The sequence below is a fragment of the Hypomesus nipponensis genome, chromosome 24, assembly GCF_054491055.1.
Source record: "Hypomesus nipponensis isolate SF chromosome 24, ASM5449105v1, whole genome shotgun sequence".
Lineage (NCBI taxonomy): Eukaryota > Metazoa > Chordata > Actinopteri > Osmeriformes > Osmeridae > Hypomesus > Hypomesus nipponensis.
In genome coordinates, this window is record NC_140384.1 from 7,602,113 (window position 1) to 7,628,388 (window position 26,276).

Consider the following 26,276-nt stretch of genomic DNA (forward strand, 5'->3'; position numbering starts at 1 on the left):
AGTCCAAGTTCAAAATGAACAGTGTGCGTCCGTCCGGTAATTACAGCAGGGGCAGGCAGGTATCCACTCCCCTCATTGACGGATGTCAACAGCTGAGAGGAGAGTCTGGAGCGGGCGTGGAGGAGAAGGTGCTGACGGTGATGAGGCCCGGGGGGGGGTGTGACCTCCAGACAGCTCTAATAATGTCCGGGTTGCGCGAGGAGCCACGGCGCGCCACCAGGACGACCTGACACGATGACAGCCACGCTATATTGCATGTGTCGGCCATTTTGTTACCACCCCGAGCCGGCCACTCATTGGAGATAGCAGGGAGAGGGAGAGGGAGAGGGGAGGGAGAGAGATAGCAGGGAGAGGGAGAGGGAGAGGGAGAGGGAGAGGGAGAGAGAGAGAGAGAGAGAGAGAGAGAGAGAGAGAGAGAGAGAGAGAGAGAGAGAGAGAGAGAGAGAGAGGTTTCTGCAGTAGTGTGCGTGCCCTCATTACCCTATCTCAGACCTCTGGGACAGTAACCCAATACATCACAGCGATCAAGGTCCTAATCTGCACAGACATTTACACACACACACACACACACACTCACACACACACGCTCGATCTCCCACACAGGCACACCGACACCTGTGCACGCTTGAAGAGACAAGTTTCAATCCAACAAGCAGCAGGCAGTGGTGCGGTAAACAGGAGGAACTTTTGAAGGGAAACATTTGTTGAGTTGCTATTCTGAAGGTTATGTTGCATCCATGAAGAAACAATGGATTTCTTTACAGAGAATTCAAATGTGAAACAAGAGGAGGAATGAGGCCTGCCTTCACACAGCATTACACAGAGATGTAGAGAACATTAGCATTCTGCCAAGAGGTGGTGGACGTACAGAAACCATAATTAGGTGCATGGTCCCTGACAAAAACACCTCACATAAACATTAGGAGCTGCCGTCTCCTGCATAATAAAAATGAAATGTTCTGTCTGTCTTCAACCTTCGGTTTTAAGGAAAGGTCAGGGAAAATTACAAACAATGAAAAGGACTCAAGATTATTTTTCCATGCACATGTCAAATATTGACACCATATCCGACAACCAGAAGTAGCGTTTATAACATGAGGCCATCTGATGAGAGACCTATTACTTAATCTGAGTCACAATACACTTTGTATGAGATCTAAGACTTTTTTTCCCTTCTATTTCGTCGAGCGTCCTGTGTGAGGTGACTTTTGGTGGATAGAAGGGGCGTGGAGTTCAAGTCCGAAGCCGCGACGAGCTGGAAGGAATGACCCGAAACACGAAACAAACGCACCTCTGGCTGCTGGCCGGAAGGGGCACCCTCCAGCCCTTGATCTGGCTGAGCTCCGTGTCCGACACCTCGATCTGGAGCGGCAGGCGGGGGATCCACACGTTCATCTCCAGCTGGGCGCTCAGGTAGCTGTAGGTGAAGTTCACCTTCATCCTCACCTTGCCCTTCATCTCCTTCCCGTTCACAAACACGTAGTCACACCTGTCCGACACCTGGACGGAGGAGGGGGGGGGAGAGAAGAGGTGTGTGCATCAAGCCACTGACGGGTCACTGACACAACACTTAATATCACAAATAATAAGACAACACTCACTCACAGCTGTATTATGTAAAGTGTAACCCAAGTGCATGTGGGTCAAACCTTGTGAAATGACCCGTATTCTATGATAAGCACTGCAAGGCACAGTGCTGGGTATGCGCATGCATTTCTCTGCAGTTCCTTTGAACAACAAGATAAAAGCTCCCCTCGACTACAAAAGGAAGATGAGGGGGAGGGCATCTTTGACTCTGGAGGTGGTAGTGCTGGTGGGGATAGTCTTTGCCTATTTAAGCTCTGATTCTACCCAGGGCTGAACTCATCTTCAACAGACGGGAGGAGAGAGAGAGAGAGAGAGAGAGAGAGAGAGAGAGAGGGAGAAAGGGTCTCTACTGATAGCATTACTAACTGAAAACCATCTGTTTCAAAAATTGATTTTCGAAAAATGTAAAAAATAAATAAAAAATGTGCAGCCATTTGCGCGCCATCGAAGGAGGCAGGGAGTTTCACAGGTGCCACAGCTGACTGTGTGCCTCACCAACGCTGACCTTTAAACTGTTGGTATGTCTGAGAGAGAGGGGGGTGGAGGGAGGGAGGGAGGGAGGGAGGGAGGGAGGGAGGGAGGGAGGGAGGGAGGGAGGGAGGGAGGGAGGGAGGGAGGGAGGGAGGGAGGGAGGGAGGGAGAGACGGAGGTGTGGAGAGCACAGGGGTAGACTGTGAATCTTAAAAGTGATTATTTACAGAAGTTTGGATTTGGAAGGCATCGTTCTATTTGGAAGCCTTTTTTAATACTTCACTGCCTTCAGGGAGACACAATGAGATAAGATCTTTTCTACTTCAAAGTGAAGGTGTATTTCTCAAGAGTCAGATATAATATATATATATATATATATATTAAAAAAGAGTCAAATTTGTGTGAGCGCAGAGGTTTTGGTCTTTGTGACAGACACCTCCAGCTCTCTCTCCTCCCTGCTTCGCTGCTCATCTAAGGCAGCTTAAGAAGCCTGGCCTTAGCCTCGCTCCAACAGCTCCCACGTCCTCCCAATGCCCCCCCCCCCCCCCCCCCACCCCCCACCACCACCAAGATACAAGATTTGATCTGGTCCACCTCCTGGACCATTCCACTGACTCACAGTCAGGATTTGGCACAGTATAGTCGACCATCAGAGACGACAGACACAACATAGTTCATAATTCAGTAACGGGTTCAACTCCACTGACTACATATCTCTATAGGTGAACCATGTACACTTGTACAGTATATGTTACAGTCAGGGCCGGATTTACCATTGGGCTTGACTGGGCTACAGCCCATTGGCTTCGTCCGGTAGGGGGCCCCGCCCGTTTACGTGCAGCGGAGGACTGAGCTGAACTTAGCCAGAAAGCTAAGTTATGCTAGCAAGATTCATAGACAAGAACATTATGTACGGTTGACAAACAGTAAATATAATTTGACAATTTGTTTGACAAGAAGACTAGCTAGCTAACAAGCCATGTAATTGTCCCCAAATCAATATCAAGATTTTCACGAAAAAGGTAGTCTATCGGCAATATACTAGTACTAGGCTACAGTGCGGCCGCAGCATGTGTAGCGAGTTGAATATCAAATGGATGTGAGATGATCACATCAAAGTTGACATATTCTACAAACAGTAATTATAGTTTGACAGTATGTTGAACATCAAGACTAAACAGCTATCTAACCATGTCATTGTCCCTCAATAATTTAGAACGGTTAACAGTTTTGCTGGAACTACTTGGCTGATTGGCTGCAGGGGTGGACACCCTTTCAACCAATCAGAATCGAGTATTCACCCAGACCATGGTATAATTCAGATTAATTAAACATTTTAAACAGAATTCAGCTCTAAATACATATAGCTTGTGTATCATTTTGTTCTATTCAAAGTCTTGTAGGCCTATAGTTGGTAGGGCCCGAAAATGGACCCAAGCACAGGGGCCCCCACCGCCTTAAGTCTGGCCCTGTGTACATTACCCATTGAATTAATTGGCAAAGGCCAATATAAAAAAAAAAAAAATCAATGTACAGTAACTAAAATACTATGTTATGAAAGTAGTAAGAATTTATTGTCAGGAGTGATGTCGCCATCTTGCTTTGAGAAAGTGCTTCTCCTATTTATAGTCACTGCTGCTGACTTGGTGCACTGTATTTATGTCCAGTGTGTGTGTGTATATGTGTGCATTTTTACGATAGCGTGTGTGTGTGTGTGAGAAACTGAGTGTGTGAGTGTGTATGTGTGAGTGTGTGTGTGTGTGAGAGAGAGAGACTGAGAGTGTGTGCGTGTGTTTGTGTGTGAGCGAGACTGAGAGTGTGTGTGTGTGTGTGTGTGTGTGTGTGTGTGAGAGAGAGAGAGACAGAGAGAGAGGGGGAAAGAGACAGACAGTGTGTGTGTGTGTGTGTGTGTGTGTGTGTGAGAGAGAGAGAGAGAGAGAGAGAGAGAGAGAGAGAGACAGAGAGAGACAGAGAGAGAGAGACTGAGAGTGTGTGTGTGTTTGCGTGTGAGCGAGACTGAGAGTGTGTGTGTGTGTGTGTGTGAGAGAGAGACAGAGAGAGAGAGAGAAAGAGACAGACAGTGTGTGTGTGTGTGTGTGTGAGAGAGAGAGAGAGAGAGAGAGAGAGAGAGAGAGAGAGAGAGAGAGAGAGACAGAGAGACAGAGAGAGACAGAGAGAGAGAGACAGAGAGTGTGTGTGCCTGCTGACTGATAAAGATGTCAGACGCCTCCTGGTTTCTTATCAGCCTCAATTGTTCTGTGCCTTCCTCCTCTCCAGTCTTAGCCCGTTGAGACTAAAGTGTCTTTGACAGTCAAATGTCACAGTCTCTTTCCCCGAGCGACGACACAACAACAGGTACAATGCAGCTAGCCTGAACTAGTCTCACATAAACTCGGGTGACAATAACGTCAACATGCTAATCTACAACACAACAGGAAACAGGGTACACTTCAGTTCAAAGGCTGTGCCCAACACTACCCCAACACTACTCTGACAGGCTAACACAGGCCTCACTACTCTGACAGGCTAACACTGGCCTCCAGTGGTGTGTTAACAGCGGACTCAAAATCAATACATAAGGGTTACATATGCTGCAAGACAGGTTAGGCTAGGCCATGTTAGACCAGGCCAAGTCAAACCAGGGAAGGCCAGACCAAGTCAAACCAGGGAAGGCCAGACCAAGTCAAACCAGGGAAGGCCAGACCAAGTCAAACCAGGCCAAGCCAGTCCAGACAAGGCTAGGCCTGGAATCCAGGTAGATTGTAAGAAAGCCTGGTCGTTTGAGTAGAACATCCAAGTTGGAGCATATCTGTCACCCCAACCCCTTCAACGTATCATAAACATCCAGCCGTGTTCACAGGCCCATAAATCAGGCCCATCAGGCGGCTAACAGGAGAGCCTTACAGAGGACATTAAAGCTGCTGTCTCCAGCCCGGGAAATTAACGACTTGCCGACAGACAGAATCAGAGGCGGATATGAGGGATGGGTTTAGAGAGCGTAGAGGAGGAGGTGGGCACGGTGTTGGGCCCGACAGAGCTGGATCTTGACAGAAGTAATTAGGCAGAGCGCGGCCCACGTCCATCCCACGCCACTCAGCCCCGCATCCGGGAACCCCTTGAGACCTCTCGCGTGGACACAAAAAACACTCGCTGGTCCTCGTGACGCCCCCTGCTCACACACAACTAGTGGGTTACCTGTGTGTTTACGATCCGTCACGGCGGACAAACGAGCACAACGCTTTGAGAGGCGCTCAGAGGCTGGGAGGAACGACCATGTACTTTTCTTCCTGTGGTCTGATCTGGGCAACGCTTCCTTTCAGGATGGCAGCACGGTTTCCGTGGTGACAGCTCGGTTCTTCGGGGAGTGAGAATTGATAGCCAAGCTACTCACAAACCCTCACGGGACCAAGACTAGAATATGGAGATCTGGTTTAGGCAAGATGGAGTATCGCAGCATGACTGTGGCGTGTATACATCTGGGGAATGGAGTCCAGGAGGAAATGAAAACCAAGACATCTTAGATACTCATTCGAGTTGAGAAACGGAACGACCAAGTGATTTCACCTCTGCTCATCTGTTGTGAAACCAAACAACTCTGTCTGCGTGGCAGATGGACAGCAAGGGCCTCCTGAAGTGCCTCCAATGATTGGACACGGCCAATCACCAGGGCTCATCACCATGGCTGCCACTGAGCGAGGCCTTCAGAGAGGGGGCTGAGGACATGCAGAGGGACTGACGAAGGCTCCTCGAAGCGCAGTGACTGCACCAATTACAGGGAGCGGAGGAGATGGCTTGGGAGGCTGGGGTGAAGAGGGTGAGTCACGTTTACAGGTGCCTGGTCGCCTGGCTCAGTTCAGCAGCACCTTGCAGAGCAGGCTGGACTCTCACCAAAAAGATGTTGACAACAAAACACACAGTTGCACTGTGGGTCCCTGAGGAAGGCATGTGAGGTGAGGTGAAGGATCGGTCATTATGAATCTACAGTGTGTGAAGAAGGGGCTTAACGAGCCTCGGTGATTCATTATTCAAGTTGACGGCATGTATTCAGTTAACGGACCTTCGCCCGCGCAAACAACAGGAATTTGTCATGTTTATGCTCCAAGGCTGGTATCAGGGGCTCTGACAGTAAAACGAACACACAAACTAGCTTCCGTTAACAAGAATAGTTATGTATGAGTAACAGTTAAGAGGAAGGACACATGACTCAGGGAACAACCTGAAATCATCTCTTTTCCCCCCGATTCACTGTTGAACAAAGCCAGTTTGTCGCTCTATAAAACGCCCAAATAAAACGGAGAAAGCTTGAGGCTTTATTCAATGAGGGATAACCCTACTGTGCATGCCGAGGGAACACAGTGATGCCAGTCCAGCACCGTAACACACTGTACAGTCCACCTTACATCTGTTTATTTATTGGTAGTTTTTTTCATGAATATAGTTATCACGTTGGACTACAAAAAAAACATTCTGCCTAATGTCTCAATGACATACATGTCGGTAAGTAGGTTGGTCCCAGTGATCTGCATGTTCAAAGAGAGAGAGAGAGAGAGAGAGAGAGACAGACAGACAGACAGACAGAGAGAACGAGAAAGAGAGAGAGACCACATCAATGGTGGGAGCCTTAAGCACATAATGAACCCATCTCTAGTCATCTCTACCAGTTAGGTTGGGAGACAGGCGTTGGACAGATTGACGGCTCTCTCCACTCCAGTTTATGCTTCGGAGAGTTAGCCATTCCACGGATAATGAACTAGTCATTTGAAGTCAGGAGTATGATTTCTCCGAGAGCGTGAGCAGGGACACGCAGTGCGATCTGCTGTCCTGCCGTGCTGGGCTCGGCTCTCTACTCTGCACCTCGTGGCCCCGGTTTAACGGAGACACAGAAAATATAAAAGAGAACTCGAGCGAGCTGTCAGCAGAGATCACGTAAACGAATGCTCTGATGCTTTCTCTCACTGTTTGTTTATCCGTTCTTGAGGCTTAAATCTTGAAATAGGTGGTCTATAAATAGACCTACTTATCTCTCCCACTTTTACTTAATGATTTAACACATGCTTTGTTGCACAATGCTTTGGAATGCCTGGGTATTGTTCAGTCATTGTGTCCTCAGATACAATCCTGATTCAATGGATAATTCTTATTGTTTGATTTGTTCATCTTATCAGTCCCAATCCTCTGGCTGTTCCACTCAGAACTGACCTTATCTGCACTTGTGTACATAGTACGCCTGAACATTCAGTAAAGTTGTTCAACATAGTGCCTTGACTTTAGTTCATATCTACCGTCTCATTCTGTAATAGACTTAAGTACATTTTGTCCAAATAAGCCTGTAATCGACACAAAACTAATCAAGGATAAAAGTGTACGCGAGTGTGATGAATGAGCCTCGAACTCTGCCCGGGCTCGATATGTATTGGAGGTCGGTGCAGCCTGGGGCTTGTGCACCCAACCAGTGGTCACGCTCCGTCTGTCTGGAGTGGATACCCATGACTTACCACAGGTGGGTCTCCAAGCTCATTAGTCATACATTATCATCCAATCACAACGCTCGGCAAAAGAGCGAGAGTTCGAGAGAGAAAGAAAAAAACTTGACTCTTGAAACTTGTCTGTTGAAAAACACTTGGGTGAATGAGAGTCTGCGAACTCCATTACAAGTTTTATAATAGAAAAGTAATATGTGGGGAGGGGAGGGGTGGGTGGAGGGGTGGGTGGAGGGGTGGGTGGGTGAGGGGGTGGGTGGAGGGGTGGGTGGAGGGGTGGGTGAGGGGGTGGGTGGAGGGGTGGGTGGGTGAGGGGGTGGGTGGGTGAGGGGTGGGTGGAGGGGTGGGTGAGGGGGTGGGTGGGTGAGGGGGTGGGTGGAGGGGTGGGTGGGTGAGGGGGTGGGTGGGTGAGGGGGTGGGTGGAGGGGTGGGTGGGTGAGGGGGTGGGTGGAGGGGTGGGTGGAGGGGTGAGGAGGTGGGTGAGGGGGTGGGTGGGTGAGGGGGTGTCTATAAATGGAGGACCCTTACCCACATGCTCATCTCTCTCTCATGAGTTTCCACTTTACTGACCTTCACCACGTCTTCGTCGGTGGAGCAACACTTGACTGCCTCCGAGACGTCTGTGACGAGGCCCTCCACTCCCACGGTCACCACCTTCACCGGGACCGCCACCGTCTTCCCTGTCAGGACGGCCGTGTTCACTATCTCTGTGTCCTGAGAGAGAGAGAGAGAGAGAGAGGGGGGGGGGGGGAAAGAAAGAGAGAGAGAGGGGGGGGGAAGAGAGAGAGAGGGGGGGGGGGAGAGAGAGAGATGGGGAGAGACAGGGAGAGAGGGCGAGAGAGAGAGAGAGAGAGAGAGAGAGAGAGAGAGAGAGAGAGAGGGAGAGAGAGAGGGAGAGAGAGAGAGACAGAGGGAGAGAGAGAGAGAGAGAGAGAGGGGGGGGGGGGAAGAGAGAGAGATGGGGAGAGAGAGGGAGAGAGGGCGAGAGAGAGAGAGAGAGAGAGAGAGAGAGAGAGAGAGAGAGAGAGAGGGAGAGGGAGAGGGAGAGGGAGAGGGAGAGGGAGAGGGAGAGGGAGAGGGAGAGGGAGAGGGAGAGGGAGAGGGAGAGAGAGAGAGAGACAGAGGGAGAGAGAGAGAGAGAGAGAGAGAGAGAGAGAGAGAGAGAGAGAGAGAGAGAGAGAGAGAGAGAGAGAGAGAGAGAGAGAGAGAGAGGGGGGGGAGAGGGGGGAGAGGAAAACAAGGAAGAGGAGAGAGAAAATTAATAAACGAGAGAAACGAGAGAGAATTAAGAGACCGTAATCTTTATTCAGCTGATGATTCCAACCCAAACCAAATGACACTAATTGCATTTTGCACATCCGGTCTCAGTTGGTCATAAAAAAAGAGATTCACTCATTGAGTATGTGGTGCCACCATCTACTGAATATGGATGAGTGGCCAGCTCCCCTTTTTGGGACCCGCGGTATTGAACAGACAGGTCCAGAGCTGCACATGAATAGCTACGACTCCTGAAACCTCACCATTAGTGAACACGCTTTAATAAGGTGACAGTGGGCTCGTCAGAGAGTTGACCCTGCTGCCTGACCTCGCTGGTGAAAGTGTTAGTGAGTTAGAGAGTTATTCATCGTGGGTCCATGACTCTGAACAGAGCCCTTAACCTTTCATTATGACCCATCACTCTGACAGGCCACATAATTGGGGCCAATTAAGACAGCCACAAGAAAGACCTGACTGTTTCTCGTTGCACGACAACATGAAATGGCTGTTAGGGGCCAGTTTAGACAGCTGCAGGTGGCAAGATAAACTGCCCCAGCCTGGCCTCACCTCACAGGGAAGGTGCACGTCAGATTAAGCCTCTAGACCTTTCTGTTGAGGATCCTACATCACACCCTATGGGGAGGAAAAGCCATTCCTTGTGCATGACTTAAACCTCTCTACTCGGAGAGTTCACAATGACTTCAATGGTTTGACAGTAAAAATGAAAAGGGATTTTTTCTTGCGTGGAAATGAGAGGAATTCTTTGCTTTAGCCGGTTAAGGCTTCATTGATTTGTCTCCCGCATGCCATTTGAGATCATTTGAATAATGCAAAATGAGTGTTTTTATATTGTAATATCTAATTCCACAATAAGGACTGTAGAAGAAAGTGACACATCCTTTCATATTAATAATACTGATTAATTCTGACAGGCACTATCTGCTGTGTTCGACTTTACACCAACATTTTCCATATTTACAAGAGAAGCACACAGGATTTGTATATTGCATTGTACAATCCATGGGCTTCTGAAACCGTTGCTTGCCTGTGTGCAGTTGTGAAGAAGAGGAATTCAAGAGAAAAAAAAAGTGGATTAGGTTTCTTTGGATGGAGCCTAGCCTTTTGCAAGTGTCAGTTACAGTCCATTCAGCTCTGGAGTGAAATTACATTAGCAAGACCAGAGATACCAGTGAGCCACAAAAACATTTAATGTGGTCCTATCTTCAAATAGCTTTTCATTATGTTTTTTATAGACTGTGACAGAGTTATATAGGATGGAATACCCCCTTTTCTCTCTGTACTCTGGACTTTGATTCAGTTCCCTTAAAAGTAGAATCTGCCGAAAATTATTTTGCTCGCTGCTGGGATTGGTCCATTCCTGGGAGGTCATCTATAAAACATGATAGGGTAACTGCTTGCGACCTGGCGAGAGAGAAGCTAATGTGAGATTACAAAGGTCCAGCATGGCCCTGTGGGCTTGGCCCAGCACAGAGCACACCAGTAACAAGCCACAGTGGGATGTTGCAGAGATGCTTCAATCGCCCCACACCCACCCAACCGGGCCCAGACAGCACAATTAGAGACAGCAGGAAAACCATTGGTGCACGACAGGAGAGATCCTCACAGCTCAAGCTGAATGATGCTGAAGCAGCGGTGAAATATGAGACAGATTCAGGTCCTACTGGCTGGGGATGATTACTCTATTACCTGCTGATGCTGCGTGGGGAGACAGGGATAGTCCCAGTCTTTAGAAGGGGGGAAAGCAGTTTTGACACCCTAAAACTTGTAACCCAGGGTACCTTAAAATCCACTTATTTCGAGGCACTACTTCCCACTACCGCATGCACAGCCATGATACCAGTTATTCAGAGAACCAATAGTACACTCCGGTTTTTGAGAGCCTATTTGATAGCCAATCAGGCCTGTCTCAGTCTCGCAGATTGAGAGTGTTTTTCTCTGCCTGGGCCCTGCATCATGTGGGGGAACTGCCCGGCCAGTTGATCATGGGCTGCTCTGTTAGCATTCAGCACGGCGCGGGCGCTGGGTGATGTGGTCTGGCCCATCATTTCAGCCCTGCGTCTGGCTCGGATCTGAAAATAAGTGAGATTTATGGTGCCAGCCGGAGTGACATAGGCAGCATGAGAAGCAGCGGAGCCTCCCAAGGCAGGGAGGGGGGCATAGACGCTCTCCATGACGACCTGGCCCTGAAACATCCGCATTCTAACCCAACCACGCGGTCCAGGCCCCCCTCCAGAGCAGGTCAAGCACGCCGCTGAGCCTGGGATTGGGTTGGCCTGCATAATTCATGGCGAGCGGGGCGTGGAGAATAAAGTGAGTGGTAAACACTGAATCTGTGCTTTCTATGCTTATTCATGTCGCCACACTGCTGAGCCAGCTCAACACCCAGGCTGCCTCTACAAAAGGCATTTCAACAGCAAATAAAGAAAGTTCATCACCACTAATTTGCCACCGTGAGGATAGGAAACTGATGATCATTAAATGCCGGCATTATATGTTTTATAACATCGAATGCCAACTCGAGAACTAGACATGACTAGACATTCAGTCTAGTAGATTCATCAAATCATTATGGCAAGAATCTGGAGGTGTTTTCTCCCTTTGACAGTACCACAAAAGAATGAAGTGTGGGGGAAGGAAGATGAATATGTTGCACACATTGTGCCACTCAAACTATGTCTTGGAGCTATTAGGCGGGCAAAGAGAGACGCGTCCTTTCATCAAGTCCCCTCTTCACGCCAAGCAGCGCCCAGTGTGTCGTATTCCTCTCTCTCTCTCTCTCTCTCTCTCTCTCTCTCTCTCTCTCTCTCTCTCTCTCTCTCTCTCTCTCTCTCTCTCTCTCTCTCTCACTCACTCTCTCCCTGTCTCTCTCTCTTTCCCTGTCTCTCTCTCTCTCTCTCTCGCTCCAATGGGCTTTTAATTGGGAGGAGGTGGGATGGAAGAGAGCGTAGGAGTGAGGAAAGAAAGGGTTTCAGTTGCGCCATGCGGCGCGATGCATCGCCTGCATGACAACGCGCTGAAGTCGTGGGACGTTCGAGAGACCAATGCAAACCCCTTTTTTTTTTAAATGAGGCTCTCTCTCTATCTTCCTCTCTCGTGGCTGCTTTACCACTCTCTCCTCAGCCGCTCCGATAGGGACAGCAGCTATGTGACAGAGGCACCTCTACCTCCGCCAGGCAGTCGTTCCCTCTCTCCCCCTTGCTGCCTCCTAAAACGCCACTCACCGCTCACTCCCTCTCCCCCTCTGATGGCAGGGGCCGCCCCCACCGCCCCCCCCCTCTCCCAGATCTCATCCTCTCATTACGGGAGGGCCGCGCCGCGCCCGGTGGCTGCTTTGATAGCCGGGCTCCATCGACGAGGGGCAGTTAGACGGGGGAGGTGATGGGAGATCATGCTGAGGATCTCACGGCTGGGCGCCAGTGCTCTGAGATATTAGCAGGCCTTTTCAGAGGCCGTTGTAATCCCTCACTGCAATTGATTTGAACTGAGGGATATCATGGAGGAGCTAATTCGTGCAAAACAGAGAACTCTCTCTGTATAGAGTAGTGTTAAGAGCAGTGCCGGTCCAACAGATTTGTACCTGTGGATGGGAGGGGAGAGCGAGCTCTGATAAGCTGCTCCAGCAGGGGTTGGTGATGAGAGGGAAGGACTTCCTCATTTATCAAAGATCGAGTGTGATGTCAATAATATGTTGTGTTATGGATTCAACTGCGAGCCTGTCTTTGTGTAATGGATGCTCTCATTGGCAGGGACAGTCAACCCCCTGACTCCTCCTCCTCAGTCAGGGCTGTGTGGGAGAGGTTGCTGGGGCATGGACATCCACATGACAGCCTTAAGGATGGTATTGATGTTTCGGTCACTTTGAATTGGTTTCAGTTGTACATTATTTATGAGAACACATGATTTATGGGTTAACTTTTCCTCCAGTCAAAGTAGCTGCATGCCATGCTGCTGACCAAACAAATCTCTCAAATATTAATTAAAGTATAGATTGTGCAAAATTCAGTTTTGGCATGCTTCAGTTTGGAAAATGACTGAACATATCTAACAGGAGCGCCCTGGTAGCTCACCGGGTTGAGAGTGTACCACACGGGTCAAGGACATCCCGCAGTGGGGTATGGATTCTGGGTTTGTCTCTCTCTCTCTCTCTCTCTCTCTGTCTCTCTCTCTCTCTCTCTCTCTCTCTCTCTTTCTCTCTCTCTCTCTCATGTGCCGTCATGTATAATCAAACCGTATCATACTGTCATGTATCATATACCGTCTACACACACAGGGAACACATTCCTTACTCAGTTAGGGCTCCCCTTTAGGGAATGTACTTTAGAGGGAATATTGAGAGTTTTCCCTGAGAGGGAACTGAAATAAGATGACCCCCCCCCCCCCCCCCTCCCCCCTCTAGAGCCCAGTGGCTGTGAATCTTCGGTCCAGCTGGGCCGGGGAGCCCTTGAATAAAACATCCGGATGTAGAGGCACTATATTTTAACTTTATAGGACAAATCCCCTGCAACGCTCATGAATACCACACCTGCAATACATCTAGATCAATGGGTCAGGTGGGAGGAGCCAGGCTCCCTGGTGAATATAAATGACAGTTGGCCTCAGCTCCAGCAGCCACCAAGGTCACACTCACGGGACACGGACCCCCCCCCCCCCCCTCCACCACCACCACCCCACCAGGGGAGGTGAGGGGGGCGTTCGGGGACAGGGGAGGACAGGACTGTGGCTCATCCATCACGTCTGGGCGAAGTGGGGGTGCTGGTGGAGAGGGCGGCGATGCCCTGCGGGTTCCCCCTCCTGACTGCGCGGCGCGGCGGGCCTGTGGACTGTGAGTGCCCCGGCCGCGGGGGTACACAAGCAGGGCCGCGGCTCGGCCCGGGGCCGCCTCCTCCGGCCCCCGCCCCGGGTGGATCTGGTAAGGCCCGAAGCCGATCGATGAGAGAGTTGTGCACCCGGCGTCGGAGCAGGCCTAGCGGGGATGACCTCCTGATCTCACAGACTGATTCCTTCAGCCTGCTCTGATCAAGATCCATACCGCCAGCTTAGCTTGGCTTAGCTGCCCCTCCAGACAGAAACCTCCCAGGGCACGCACAAAGGTCAGCTGGCCTGCAGACTCCATTACAGCTCCAAAACACACACTGCTCTCTGCGCGCCTCCCTCGGCTGGGTCCACAGCCTGACTAAAACACTAAGATCGACAGGATGTGCTTCTTTAATGACAGTCATGGCATGTTTTTAGACCCTTCGAGTTCAGTCCCGGCAAATGAGCTGTTGGGAACGGATGGCCTATCGGTGAAGCATCTACTTTAAAAGGAAGCTAAAATTACCACACTCCTCTAGGCTTTCAAGCGCCTGGAAGCATCATCGCAGTTTGAAACTAAAGTGTGCATCTTCTTGAGCGACACTGAAATAATACACCATTAAAAACACATCAGATTTCCTGATAAACTCTAAACTCACAAAGGCTCCCACTTTCCCCGTCGCTTTTTCGATTCACCTGCACAACGAGTGATCGTGTTCTCCAGCTGAAGGGGTTTGGACGGAGGCAAACTTCAACGCCGACTGTACGGTTTAAGATAAAACCTGCCGTCTTCCAGAATAGTGAAATGACGGCAAGCCAACACTCCCTGTATTAGTGCATCCCTGTTGAATTGTACTAGGTGTTACTAAAAGTAGGTTACAATTAGCTAGTGCACTTCATAAACAGCCTCAGTGCCCCAGCAGCTTCTAACAGCTCCCATTGGGGTTCATTTATCATCCTTCACATAGGAAACCGCGTGAGTCATGCCATGACATAAAACGCCTTACGTTGGACATGTAATCGACAGTGACATGGTGGTGTGTGAACCCCGGAAGCGCGTGAGCGCTGGAAGAAGCCCTATGGGCTGATCGGGCATCGATTGTGAGATCTCTGAGATACGGAACTTATTTATGCATTGTTGTTTTGTAAGCACGTATTGTCTGTATGTAAACACCTAGAAGCCATGGGTGCCATGGTGTTTACATCTGGCAAGACACACAATACAATACACAGTCACACAGGAAGAAAAAGTCCCCTTACTGGATATGCACATTCACAGTGTTCTTCCTCCTGACTAAGTGAGCGTGTTAGTTTGTTTACCCTCCTACCTGTTTGCTTTTGATAAATTGCTATCCTGCGTCCGACAGCCCCAAGCTGAAGATGGTCACCCAGGTTCCAGGAATGGAAAAAAGAAATGAAGAAAAAAAAAAAAAAAAAGGAATCATGGAAGATGAGACTGAGGAACTTGATAGATAGCTCTATCAAGTGATGGCCGGAGAAGGCCAAGGCGGTGATGTATTGTCTGACGATACCCCGAAGCGCGCGTGAATACAAACGGCTCGTCTCATTCCCCCTCATCGTCATCCCCGTGCCTGCAAATGAGCGGGAATGTTTATGAGTGAATGGCTTCTGCAGTGGAGGACAGCCGAGGAAGAATGATGAGGCCAGGTATGATGTATGCCCTGTCGCCACCCTCGCTCTCCATCAGTGGCCCAGTGCATCGTGGGTAATGATGATGAGGCCGGCCTGGACAGGAGCTTATTACTTTGGGATAGTAAAAGATAATGGACCAGCCTCCTGCTGGGCTGACGAATCAGATCAGCCTCCAATTACTGCCTTAAAGATCCATCTTGAGTTTGACCCAGAAACGTATACACTCAGCTCTGGACTCGAGCGCCACAGAGAGGAGGCGGGAGGCGGCAGGAAAGACAATTAATCTACAGTGTTAATGTATGAATGCAGCTAAGTTTGTGTGGGGAACACATGGGAGGGAGGGAGGGACGGAGGTGTTCTAGGGAGGGAAATGGGGTGTAGAGAGAAGACAGAGATATTTAAGAACACAGAGAAAGAAGCAGAGAAACTCAAAGTGTTTTGAGGTGTTTCCCAGAACTTCAGAGAGAAAAAGAGAGAGAGACAGAGACAGAGATAGAGAGAAAGAGAAAGAGAGGGGAAAAAAGAACTTCTGAATTCCCCTTTCAATTTTGGCTTTGGAAATAATTGCTGCATTTGCAGAAATGCTCGCTTCATGGTTTGAAACGGGTGACAAACCAGCGAAGCCTGCTGTGAGGCTGCCAGTGCAGGTGGCCTTGTCTACTGCAACACACAGAAGGAGCTCTCTTCAAAGAGGGAAAAAAGAGAGCTCATATTTCAAAACAGTCCTACCTTTCCCTGAGGTGTCACCTAGAGCAGAAACCCATCACTTGGCTATGGAAACTGCCATAAAAAGGCCTTTTTGTAATAATCAATTACGGCAAGGGCTCTGTCATTTACAGCGTGCCATAAATGGAATGGTGCTGAGGAGCCATTGAGGTAATAAGCCATGAATGTGATAAAACCCTGAATAAGCCTCCCATTATTAATAATCATTAGCTTTATTACATTACAACCTTATGAGACATGGTCATTTAAGGATTCCACTTCCAATCTACCGGATTATTTCTGTCCCTAACACAATTAGCTTCTTCGTTATGGCAAAAGACAATCTAGCACATTAGCCTAATTAGTACTAATTACAGATGAAAGGCTCGTCTTTGCTCAAGCTGCGATGCTGTTCTGTCAACAGATGCCCCGAGCAAGCTCTCTGAAGTCTCCCCTACTCCAGCTGCATTAAAAGCATTACACAGAAGCTGTCTGACTCTCCAGATCAACCTCCTTGACATGGAGCCTTCCCCGTGCCCTCCACTGTGAGGATCCCAGTTCAGGCCCAGCTGTGGGAGATCACAGGGGGGGGGGGGGGGGGGGTTTGTGTCCTTGTGTGACTGCAACTCAGGGGCCATTGTGGTCTTAGTGCTGCTGACTACAGAGTCTGAGGTGGCTTTCTCTCTCTGTTTCTCTCTCCATCTCTCTCTCTCTCAAACTCTCTCTTTTTCTTTCTCCATATGCATCACTCACTCTCTCTCCATCTCACTGTCTCTCCATCTCTCTCTCTCTCTCTCTCTCCATCTCACTGTCTCTCTCTCTCTCTTTCTCTCTCTCTGCATCACTGACTGTCTCTCCATCTCACTCCATCTCACTTTCACTATCTCTCACTATCTCTCACTATCTCTCTCCCTGTCTGTCTCTCTCTGTCTCTCTCTCTGTCTCTCTCTGTCTCTCTGTCTCTCTCTCTCTCTCTCTCTCTCTCTCTCTCTCTCTCTCTCTCTCTCTCTCTCTCTCTCTCTCTCTCTCTCTCTGAGGAGTCAGTGGGCATGCTCTCCCTCCTTTGGAGAAGTGATGCAGAGTGGAGCACTGCTCTCAAACCCCCTTGCTTCCTCTGGTTCACCAGCAAAAGCAATAGGAGAGGAGTGTGTCTGTGTTTCATGCCACAGCGATCTCATCTCATTCAGACTCCCTGGCTAGCGAACCTCTCATTCCAGCGCGTTTACGCATGCAGATTGCAAACACTCCCCCCCTGCTACATGTGGCTGTGCCTGTGTGTTTTGTAGCACAGAGAGAGAGAGAGAGAGAGAGAGAGAGAGAGAGACAGAGAGAAAGAGAGAGAGAGAGAGAGAGACAGAGAGAGAGAGAGAGAGAGAGAGAGAGAGAGAGAGAGAGAGAGAGAGAGAGAGAGAGAGAGAGAGAGAGAGAGAGAGACAGAGAGAAAGAGAGACAGAGAGAAAGAGAGAGAGAGAGACAGAGAGACAGAGAGAGAGAGACAGAGAGAGAGAGAGAGAGAGAGAGACAGAGACAGAGAGAGAGAGAGAGAGAGAGAGAGAGAGAGAGAGAGAGAGAGAGAGAGAGAGAGAGAGAGAGAGAGAGAGAGAGAGAATATGTCAGTATTCTGTCAGTATTCCTCAGTGTAAAACTGTGTAGTGACTCATGTGTGCAGTGACTCATGTGTGTAGTGACTCATGTGTGCAGTGACTCATGTGTGTAGTGACTCATGTGTGTAGTGACTCATGTGTGCAGTGACTCATGTGTGTAGTGACTCATGTGTGCAGTGACTCATGTGTGCAGTGACTCATGTGTGTAGTGACTCATGTGTGCAGTGACTCATGTGTGCAGTTACTCATGTGTGCAGTGACTCATGTGTGTAGTGACTCATGTGTGTAGTGACTCATGTGTGTAGTGACAGGGTATATTTCCAGCTTGTCAATGGGAATGACTCTGCCTTCTGTAAGCCAAGATTTCTTCTCTCAGTGTTAGCAAGTGGACTTCCACAGAACTAGGTTGTAAATGTGAGAGAGACTCATATGTCACTCTCAGTTAGTCACCATAACAATAATTAAGCACTGATCAATGGAGGCCCAGAGAAATCATGCTTTGCATGTTTAATCGTTAGATCCCAGTGTCCTGGCCTGGCCCTGGCTAATGACTCGTCTCTTGTGGGGAATACTTAACCAAGGCAGAAAGGCAGAGCATCAGGGGCAACATTGCACATCCATAAACATGTACAACATGAAAACACTCTCATAATCTTCTCGCCAGAGTCTTCAATTGGACAGATTCCAGACATGATTACTTAGAGATGAGATTTTCCTCATGCAAAACAGGCACGTGATTAATATGAATCATTCCAGATGAAGGAAAAAAAAAAGCACCTTTATGACTTTCCTCAAATCATAAATTGTTGCCTGGAAAAAATGCACATTGATTTCCCCACAAACATAGATTTTAAATATGGGGTGACAGATTTGAAAATAGGATTAGTGGTTCACATGACTTCCTCACAAACAGCCAGTCTGCCTGCAGTGTCTGACAACAAGAAAAACATTCTACAACACGATGCTTACATGCTGTCAAAATCCAACACGTGATCAAACAAACAGCAAAAACTTATTTTCATCCTCCCGCAAGGGTAACAAACAACATAACGAAATTGTTTCATCACTGTAAAATCGGTGTCAATACAAAGCGTGGGAGAGTATGGTTCTATAGTCAGACACTGTTGACACATCAGGGTAGCACGAAGGCATGAAAGGGATGTATAGGTGCCATAAGCTCAGGCGACACAGAATACACTGGCATCAATTACCCGGAGAAAGGCATTGTGGGTACAGGAACAGTGGTTGTTCCACTCAGTCCAGGAACTTCCACCCACAGGCAACCCTCAAACATCTACTGGCAGAGCTTCGAGAGAGACATTTACCCAGCAGGCACTTTCATGCCGAGCACAAATCAAAACATGAGACGGAGAGACAGAGAGCATCTACAGAACAGAACACTCCACATCGGGGTACGGCATCTCCTCTCTTTAGTGGGTCTAACGAAACTCCTGTGTCTTTTATTCTAATGTTTTGGATAAAGAGAGATAGAGAGAGAGAGAGAGAGAGAGAGAGAGAGAGAGAGAGAGAGAGAGACAGAGACAGAGAAAAGAGAGAGAGAGAGAGAGAGAGAGATAGACAGAGACAGAGAAAAGAGAGAAACAAAAGAAAGAGAGATAAAAAGAGGGGAGCGGGGCAGAACACTGGAACTGTGATGTTCTATGGCGGGTGCTCTTTGGTGAGCGCTCGCCCCAGTGGGGGTGGAGGAGGGGATGTGTGGACGGTCCTAACAGCCTAACAGACACACAGCCCTGGGCCTGCCCTCGGGCCCTTAGCCCCCCCCCCCCCCCACACCTGCCTCTGAGCCCCGCCCTGGGGCCAGCTGGACTCCACTGTGTTCCAGCGCTCGCTGTGGCCGATGGAACAGGAAAGACAAAACAGGCTTCCCTGGCTCCAAGACAAACAGCCCAGTCCAACACAAAATACATAACCGGCGCTAACCTAATAGCGTGCCAGCGTTTCAAATCACCAATCGGACAAATCACAAACATTGAATCGTTGTTGTTATTCGAGCTCCAAACTCGGAGTGAACTTTGCACCCCCTCCACGAGCTCCGTCTCCCGCCATCTGTGCCGTGTGTTGTGCTAGCGAGCGGTGCCACTCACCATGGCCAGGGGCACAATGCCCCCCAGGTCCTCCAGCGCCAGCCGGATCTCCGTCTCCGTGTCCTGGGTGGTGGAGCGGCTCCCGGGGTACTCCACCTGCCACGCGATCCAGCGGCTGCCCGCCGCGTCCGGGAAGCTGTCCACCTTCAGGTCCACCTGCAGGACCCTGTGGACGCCGCCCTCCGTCCTGCTGGGGAAGGGAACAGAAGGACAGGGGTCAGGGGTCAGGCTGGCGGGGGGACTGGTGGGCGGACGGGGTCAATCTCCAAGCTGTGACAGCGTTCAGTCGGATGACTAAACATACTGTAGTTGCAGCCTGACGACTCCATCAGAAATCTGCGGCCTTTTTAAAAAGACCTCGCAACGTCCACTCGCCGATACCGCACGTGTGGCGTCGCGTGTCACAGCAGCAGCCAGATGATCACACAATCTGGTAAAGGCCCACGGAGAGCTTTGCTCCTGCCCCCGCTAGCACAGGCCTGCCGTGCACCCGCTCTGTGCTCTGGGCCGTATTTCAAATCGGGAACGCAAACACGCGTCACCCCCCTGCTAGCGGAGATGAATGTGGGCTTTCTCGACACTGCCCTTGTTTGCTGTGGAGTGTAAATACTGTATAGCGTACAGTATGCAAGGATATATGGCAGGGCTGAATTAAGCCAGACAAATGGAGAGCGTTGATAATAAAATTTCCTGTGGAACTATAAGTCTCTGGTGCCAAGGGTTTAAATATAGCCTGGAGGCAGGAAAGGTCAGTTTGATACGGGTGCATGGGGAGAGGCTCCAGATCTGTTAACCATGTCTCCCGTGTCAAATTGTAGGGCTCAGGGCCAATACATTTTGGTCTGTCTCTCTAGCCCACTGGCACAGAACAGCCTGCTCCTCAATATGAGCGTTGGCCAAAAAGAAAGAGAGAAAGAGCAGAGGAGGAGATATGCACCCCCTCTGGAGCCCTTTTCATGGTGCTTAGCTCAGGAACAAGGGCATCAGCTAGTCTGCATACTATAAGGCACAGTACTGAACACTATGGACCAGGAAACTACCCTGAATAACTTTCACCGCTTGTTTACTACTATATATAGTATGTATATGTATATAAATATATACATATATATATATATATATATATATATATATATATATATATATATATATATACATATATATTGTACATAATGTATGAGTTCGTTTCTTATTGTTGGTGTGAAAACATTTTTTTGGGGGGGTATCTCTTGAAAAGACTTCTGAGCAAATATGTGATGTTGTCAATTATGAATGCGAATCGGAAAACGGGAAAACAATGAATAATACACAAGACATCCTGTTCACTGATCCTTGGATTTCTGAGGCTCAATCGCTCTCCATCCTGATTCCCACACATTTCATTTTCAGTCAAGAGAGAATGAATGATTTGTTGCATCCATCCCACAACACAACAGCCCAATTCCTCAAAGAAACAGAGGTGAGTATAAATAATTAAAACCACAACCGAATAACTCGCGTCGCTGCAGAGAGCAGAGCCCAGCCAAGTGTAAGCCATGGCAGCAGAACGGCCCTTACGTAAGGAACCCACAGCACTATGACTAAACAGATGCCATATTTGTGTTTGAAGACCAATTAAGGGCCGAGGTCAACAACCAAACAAAGAAGACAGATGATGCCCAGATCCACTCGGAGGGGGAAGCCTCTTCTAGTCACCAGGCAGACAGAGAATGTTCTGCTCCTGTACTGTACATTCCGGGCTGTGTCAGTGGCGATCTGGATTGGCCTATTTTCACAATCTCTCACTTCTTTTACAGGATTTTTCTCCCAGCAGCATCTTCTGGCAAACATCACACAGAGAGTTGGAGGACAGGCGGGCTGAGTCAAACTAATGAAAGTGAATGTGGAGCTGCAGAATTGTGACGTGAGAGGCGTTTGGGAACTCAAACACAGATACATCCCCCCCCCCCCCCCCTCCACCATGTTTTTTTTTTGCTCTCTGACTATTTCTCTACAGAGGGAGAAAGGCTTATTTCGGATTTTGTGATTTAGATATGTCAATTATCGCCCTCTCTATTGTAATCAAGGGTGGCAGTTTTTAATAACCTCTGTGAATATGATAGTTCTCTTATAAGGTTTCATATTTCCTCAGAATAGTGTGTCAGCTCTGAGACGTCTGGGAGATTTGACTTCCGATGACAGCTTTCCTGTGACCCACCTTCTGCTCATTTTGCAAATTTGTCAGTGAGAAATCAAACCACCATACAGGCACTGAACGAAACCATTTATTACAAAGATGGCGGTGAGATCCGGAATGAGAACGGGGAGAGAACAGGATGAGGATGAAGAGAAATAGGACGAGATATACTTGTTTGTCTCATGGAACTCTTGTCTTCAAAGAGTTTACTCCAACATTCACTTTGAGACATAGAAAAGAATTGCATACAATGTCTTTAAATATGCATCACAAAAGGTTTACAGTACTGTGCTGCTGGTGAGTTTCCTTGACCTTTTTTCAGAGGGAATTTTGCTTGACTACAAACAAACCAGCCAGGATTCCTGCCGCTGAGGTTATTAAAAACAGCCAGGGAAGTTTGCGAAGACACGGAGAAAAGGCACGAATAGTTTCTAGAATAAAAGAAAACAGGTTCTTCCGTTTACCTTCTGGGCAGGTGACCCCCTGGGGTGACACCGGACAAACTAGTGACTGGCTTTCCCCAGACCAATCAGTGTCACTAGGACCAGTGAGCTAGGAGAATCAAGACTACTCCTGCATCAACTCCCCACAGAGACGGCTGACAACAGCCATGGTGGGAGGGTTGGGGGGGGGGGGGGGGCAGTGAGGCATGGCGTCTAATTCAATTAGCTCCAAACAGGCTCTGGATGAGTTCCACACAGCTGGCCCAAGACTGATCATGATCTCTAAACTGACTGGATGCGGTGGGGGCGTGGGTCGGAGCCAGGGCTGGCAGACAGCGCGGGCCAACCAAGAGCATCGTGAGAGGGATCTGAGCTGATGGGAGGAGCCTGGGGGGGAGGTAGTTGGCTGGGAGAGAGCACCTGACAAGGTGCTGAGCGGGGCGGGCTGATGGGCGTGCGTGAGAGGCCGCCCCGACACGCTCAGTTGTCACGACGACAGGCGGAGCAGTGGGACGGCCAATCACAACGACCCAGCGCTGACACGCCTGCCTGTTCGGTCTTTACTGCTCACATAGGCAGACAGCACAAACACACAACAACTCTGGCATTTTAATCGTATGAAATATTTATAGTTTCTCTGCTCGATGTTCAAATGTTCAATCAAAGTTTGAAATACAAATCATTTCTAGTACAGGAATAAACGAAAGGTGCTTATTGCGCCAGAAGCTTCCAGAAGAACCTTTTAGTCTACATAGAACTGCAATAACATCCTTTATTTTCACTGTCAAGAACCCATAAGCTTTTACCTGATATTTTAGCTACAGCTAAGAATAGTCTATTCTGGTTAAAGCAGGTCATACTAGCTATGAAATTTAAGCCTGATTTAAATGTCATAGAGTAAACCGATGAAAAAGAAAATCTCTGCTGCAGCATGTGGGCTCCTGTGTTTCCCTCTGGAGGAAGCCTGTAATTGAAAGTGGGTTCTATTGTCCTATTATCAGAACCACTGTCTCACTGTCGCACTCCAAGTCCCTGATGTGATGGGGGCTTCCAGTCCCGTTGTCTTACCGCTGAGGATTACAGGACGTGCATGGGTGTGTGTGTCTGTGTGTTGACATTTGCAGTGTCTATCTGTTTTGCCCCATCTTGAAAAGGCCCGGGTCCTATCAGTTTGAGTCCTGATGCGATGCTGTAAGAGTGATGAAATGACCTTATCTGGGAGGAAACGTTTGTCTCGGTTTGCGGGAACATTTGTGCAAACAAAGACGAACATTAAGGGGAAGCAGTGGTTCTCCAATTAAGGGTTTGTACACTAAGATGAAGCACTGAGGAACTACAGGGGGAAGGTGGGCTGGGGGGGGGGGGGGGCACAGCTGGTGCAGGGGAACAGGGGGAGTAGGGAGGACACTGGTGATAAAGACGGAAATAAAGTGCCTGCATTTTATCTAGTCAGGGATCTGGGGGGGGGGGGGGGCAACAGTACTTTTCATCTGCAAAAGAAGATTTGACGGAAAAGGTTTTAGAAGGACTGGTATAAATCATCAATGATGTGGCCGCTGGCAGGAGGTTGGGAGGTGAGCTGAATGAAAAGCCGGGCGAGGTGGGGAGATGGGCACGTCCTGCACCGAGCAGGGACAACAGGAGACGTTTACTCCACAACACAGCACAGCTCTGTAGCAGCAAAGGGGGGAGGGGAGGCGTTTGGCACACTGTAAAGCTCTTGTGATGGGGGGAAAAAATAATCAAATCAAATTTAGGGCTCCACTGGTGCCTGAAAACAGCACCCTGAAACTGCAGTACCTCGGCTTGTCGAGGCGGAACAACAATATTCCAACCAACTGCATCACACACACACAAACACACACAAACACACACTGTCACATTTATTTGGGGCATCAAACCACACTCACGGAAGATAATCTGTCCAAAATACGTTCTGAAGGATAAATATATCGCAAAAATGACCTTGCTTTACAGTTGGTAGCCATAACAATTTCAAAAGCAGGAATAACATCCCAATGACATTTGACCGAATAGTATTGACACAATCTGCAACAAATTACATTGGGGGGGGCCTGTGCTTATTTCCCGGTACCAGTCACCTGTTTGCTGATTGGTATGTGCTTCCCAGATCTTCACAGTCGTTCAATGTCACCCAGCCTGTCAGTGTGCAGAGCCACCAACAGTCATAAATATGCAACAGCTCTCCAACGCCAAGTGGTGGCACAACTGTCATTTTCTCCTCGCGTCCATCCCGTGGCAAATCAAACCTACGCAAGTCACGTGGGATCGGGCATGTTGCTCTTGGCCCAACGAGAGACGGATCGCGTTGTCTTCTGGAACGCCCTGCTTAAAGGCAGCGAGCGAAACCCACTGTCGATCGTTTGTCTGCAGCCACTTAAACGCGGTGTTCATTTGCTAAATGTAACAACAACAAACAAAACAAAAAAAAAATGGTTTCCCTTGCAAGCTCAAGCACCTTGATTCAGGTCTCAGCTAGTGCATGTACTTTACAGGAAGGGCACAGCCGGGTGCTTGCTTAGCGCAGAGAGCGGCCTGCTTTGTTTTGCCTCTTTTACCCACTCTTCGAGTGTGTCTGCAATTTGGTCGGCCATGACAATAATAATACATCAAAGGAAGATGATTAATTCCTGTTTGAAAGCCCTTTTAGTCAGACCAACTGCCAGGGAGGGGAGGTGGGGGTGGGAGGTGGGGGGTGGGAGGTGGGGGGTGGGAGTAGGGGGGTGGGAGGTGGGGGGTGGGAGGTGGGGGTGGGAGGTGGGGGGTGGGAGGTGGGGGGTGGGAGTAGGGGGGTGGGAGGTGGGGGGTGGGAGGTGGGGGGTGGGAGTTGGGGGGTGGGAGGAGGGGGGTGGGAGGAGGGGGGTGGGAGACGGGGGGTGGGAGTTGGGGGTGGGAGGTGATCGGTGGGAATGAGGTTGGAAACAGTAAAAAGACGGGACTTGTAAAGGTAAATAGCAAGTGAAGCCCGGCTGAAATTTCACTAAAGCTGCAGGGGAATTTCATTTCGTAGCCGGAGGGGAGCCAGTCAGAAGTGTATTAGACCGGGCTGCTCCCACCACGCAGTCAACCCAGAGGTGAGGTGGTCTTGTTAGGCGTGCATTGTCAAACGGGACCCCAACAGTCAGAGCATGAAACCCAATCTCCCTGCTAGCATGGGAGCGCAGACTGGAAGCTCGTCATCGTAGGAGCTTGAGTCTGTGCACAGCCCACTCCAGTACTAACACACACCAGATCTCTCCGCGCTTGACTACAGCCGGGGGAGTCTTGCAGGAACCAAGGGCACGAGCATTTCATTACATAGAAAAAGGAATTAAAATCGATATTAATAAAAAGTATTTATTTATTTTTAAAGTACAAAGTTGTTCGACATGAAGTGTTACCATGGATACATCAGTATCATTAAATCCTGAGAGTGCATACTTGGGTCTTCTGTTGAAACCTAAGCAAAGAGACGAGAGGCTTGGCGTGTAGCCTGTGCATTATGGCACCACTGAGGGGCAGTTCTATGGGCGTATGTGAAGCCCTCTGTGACATGCTTGCATGTAAAAAGGTCTATACATTTGATTTGACCACAAACTGCACACACTACAGACTGAGGCAGCTCCGTTCAATACAATCACTGTTATTACACATGAGAGAGAAAGAGAGAGAGAGAGACAGAGAGAGAGAGAGAGAGACAGAGAGAGGCACAGAGAAGAAAGACAGATAGAGAGAGACAGCGAGAGAGAGAGAGAGAGTCACAGAGAGAGAGAGAGAGAGAGAGACAGCGAGAGAGAGAGAGAGAGTCACAGAGAGAGAGAGAGAGAGAGAGAGAGAGAGAGAGAGAGAGAGAGAGAGAAAGAGAGAGAGAGAGAGAGAGAGAGAGGGAGGGAGGGGAGGAGGAGGAGGGCAACAAAAAAAAGGGAGAAAAAAAGACTGAGAATATTGTGTTATACCCAACGGACCATTTCCATTCAGCT

General features: G+C 49.1%; 1 protein-coding gene across 1 annotated transcript in view; it reads right to left on the minus strand.

The window, feature by feature from the left end:
• Positions 1-26,276, minus strand: part of LOC146232980 (transmembrane protein 132C) — a 73,024-nt gene that overhangs the window by 8,386 nt on the left and 38,362 nt on the right. Inside the window, exons 5-7 of the mRNA XM_084690025.1 lie at positions 19,678-19,867; positions 8,109-8,252; positions 1,292-1,500 (exon numbers count right to left, since the gene is read on the minus strand). Of these exons, the coding sequence (XP_084546151.1) occupies positions 1,292-1,500; positions 8,109-8,252; positions 19,678-19,867 (543 nt within the window). The remainder of the gene's footprint in view (positions 1-1,291; positions 1,501-8,108; positions 8,253-19,677; positions 19,868-26,276) is intronic.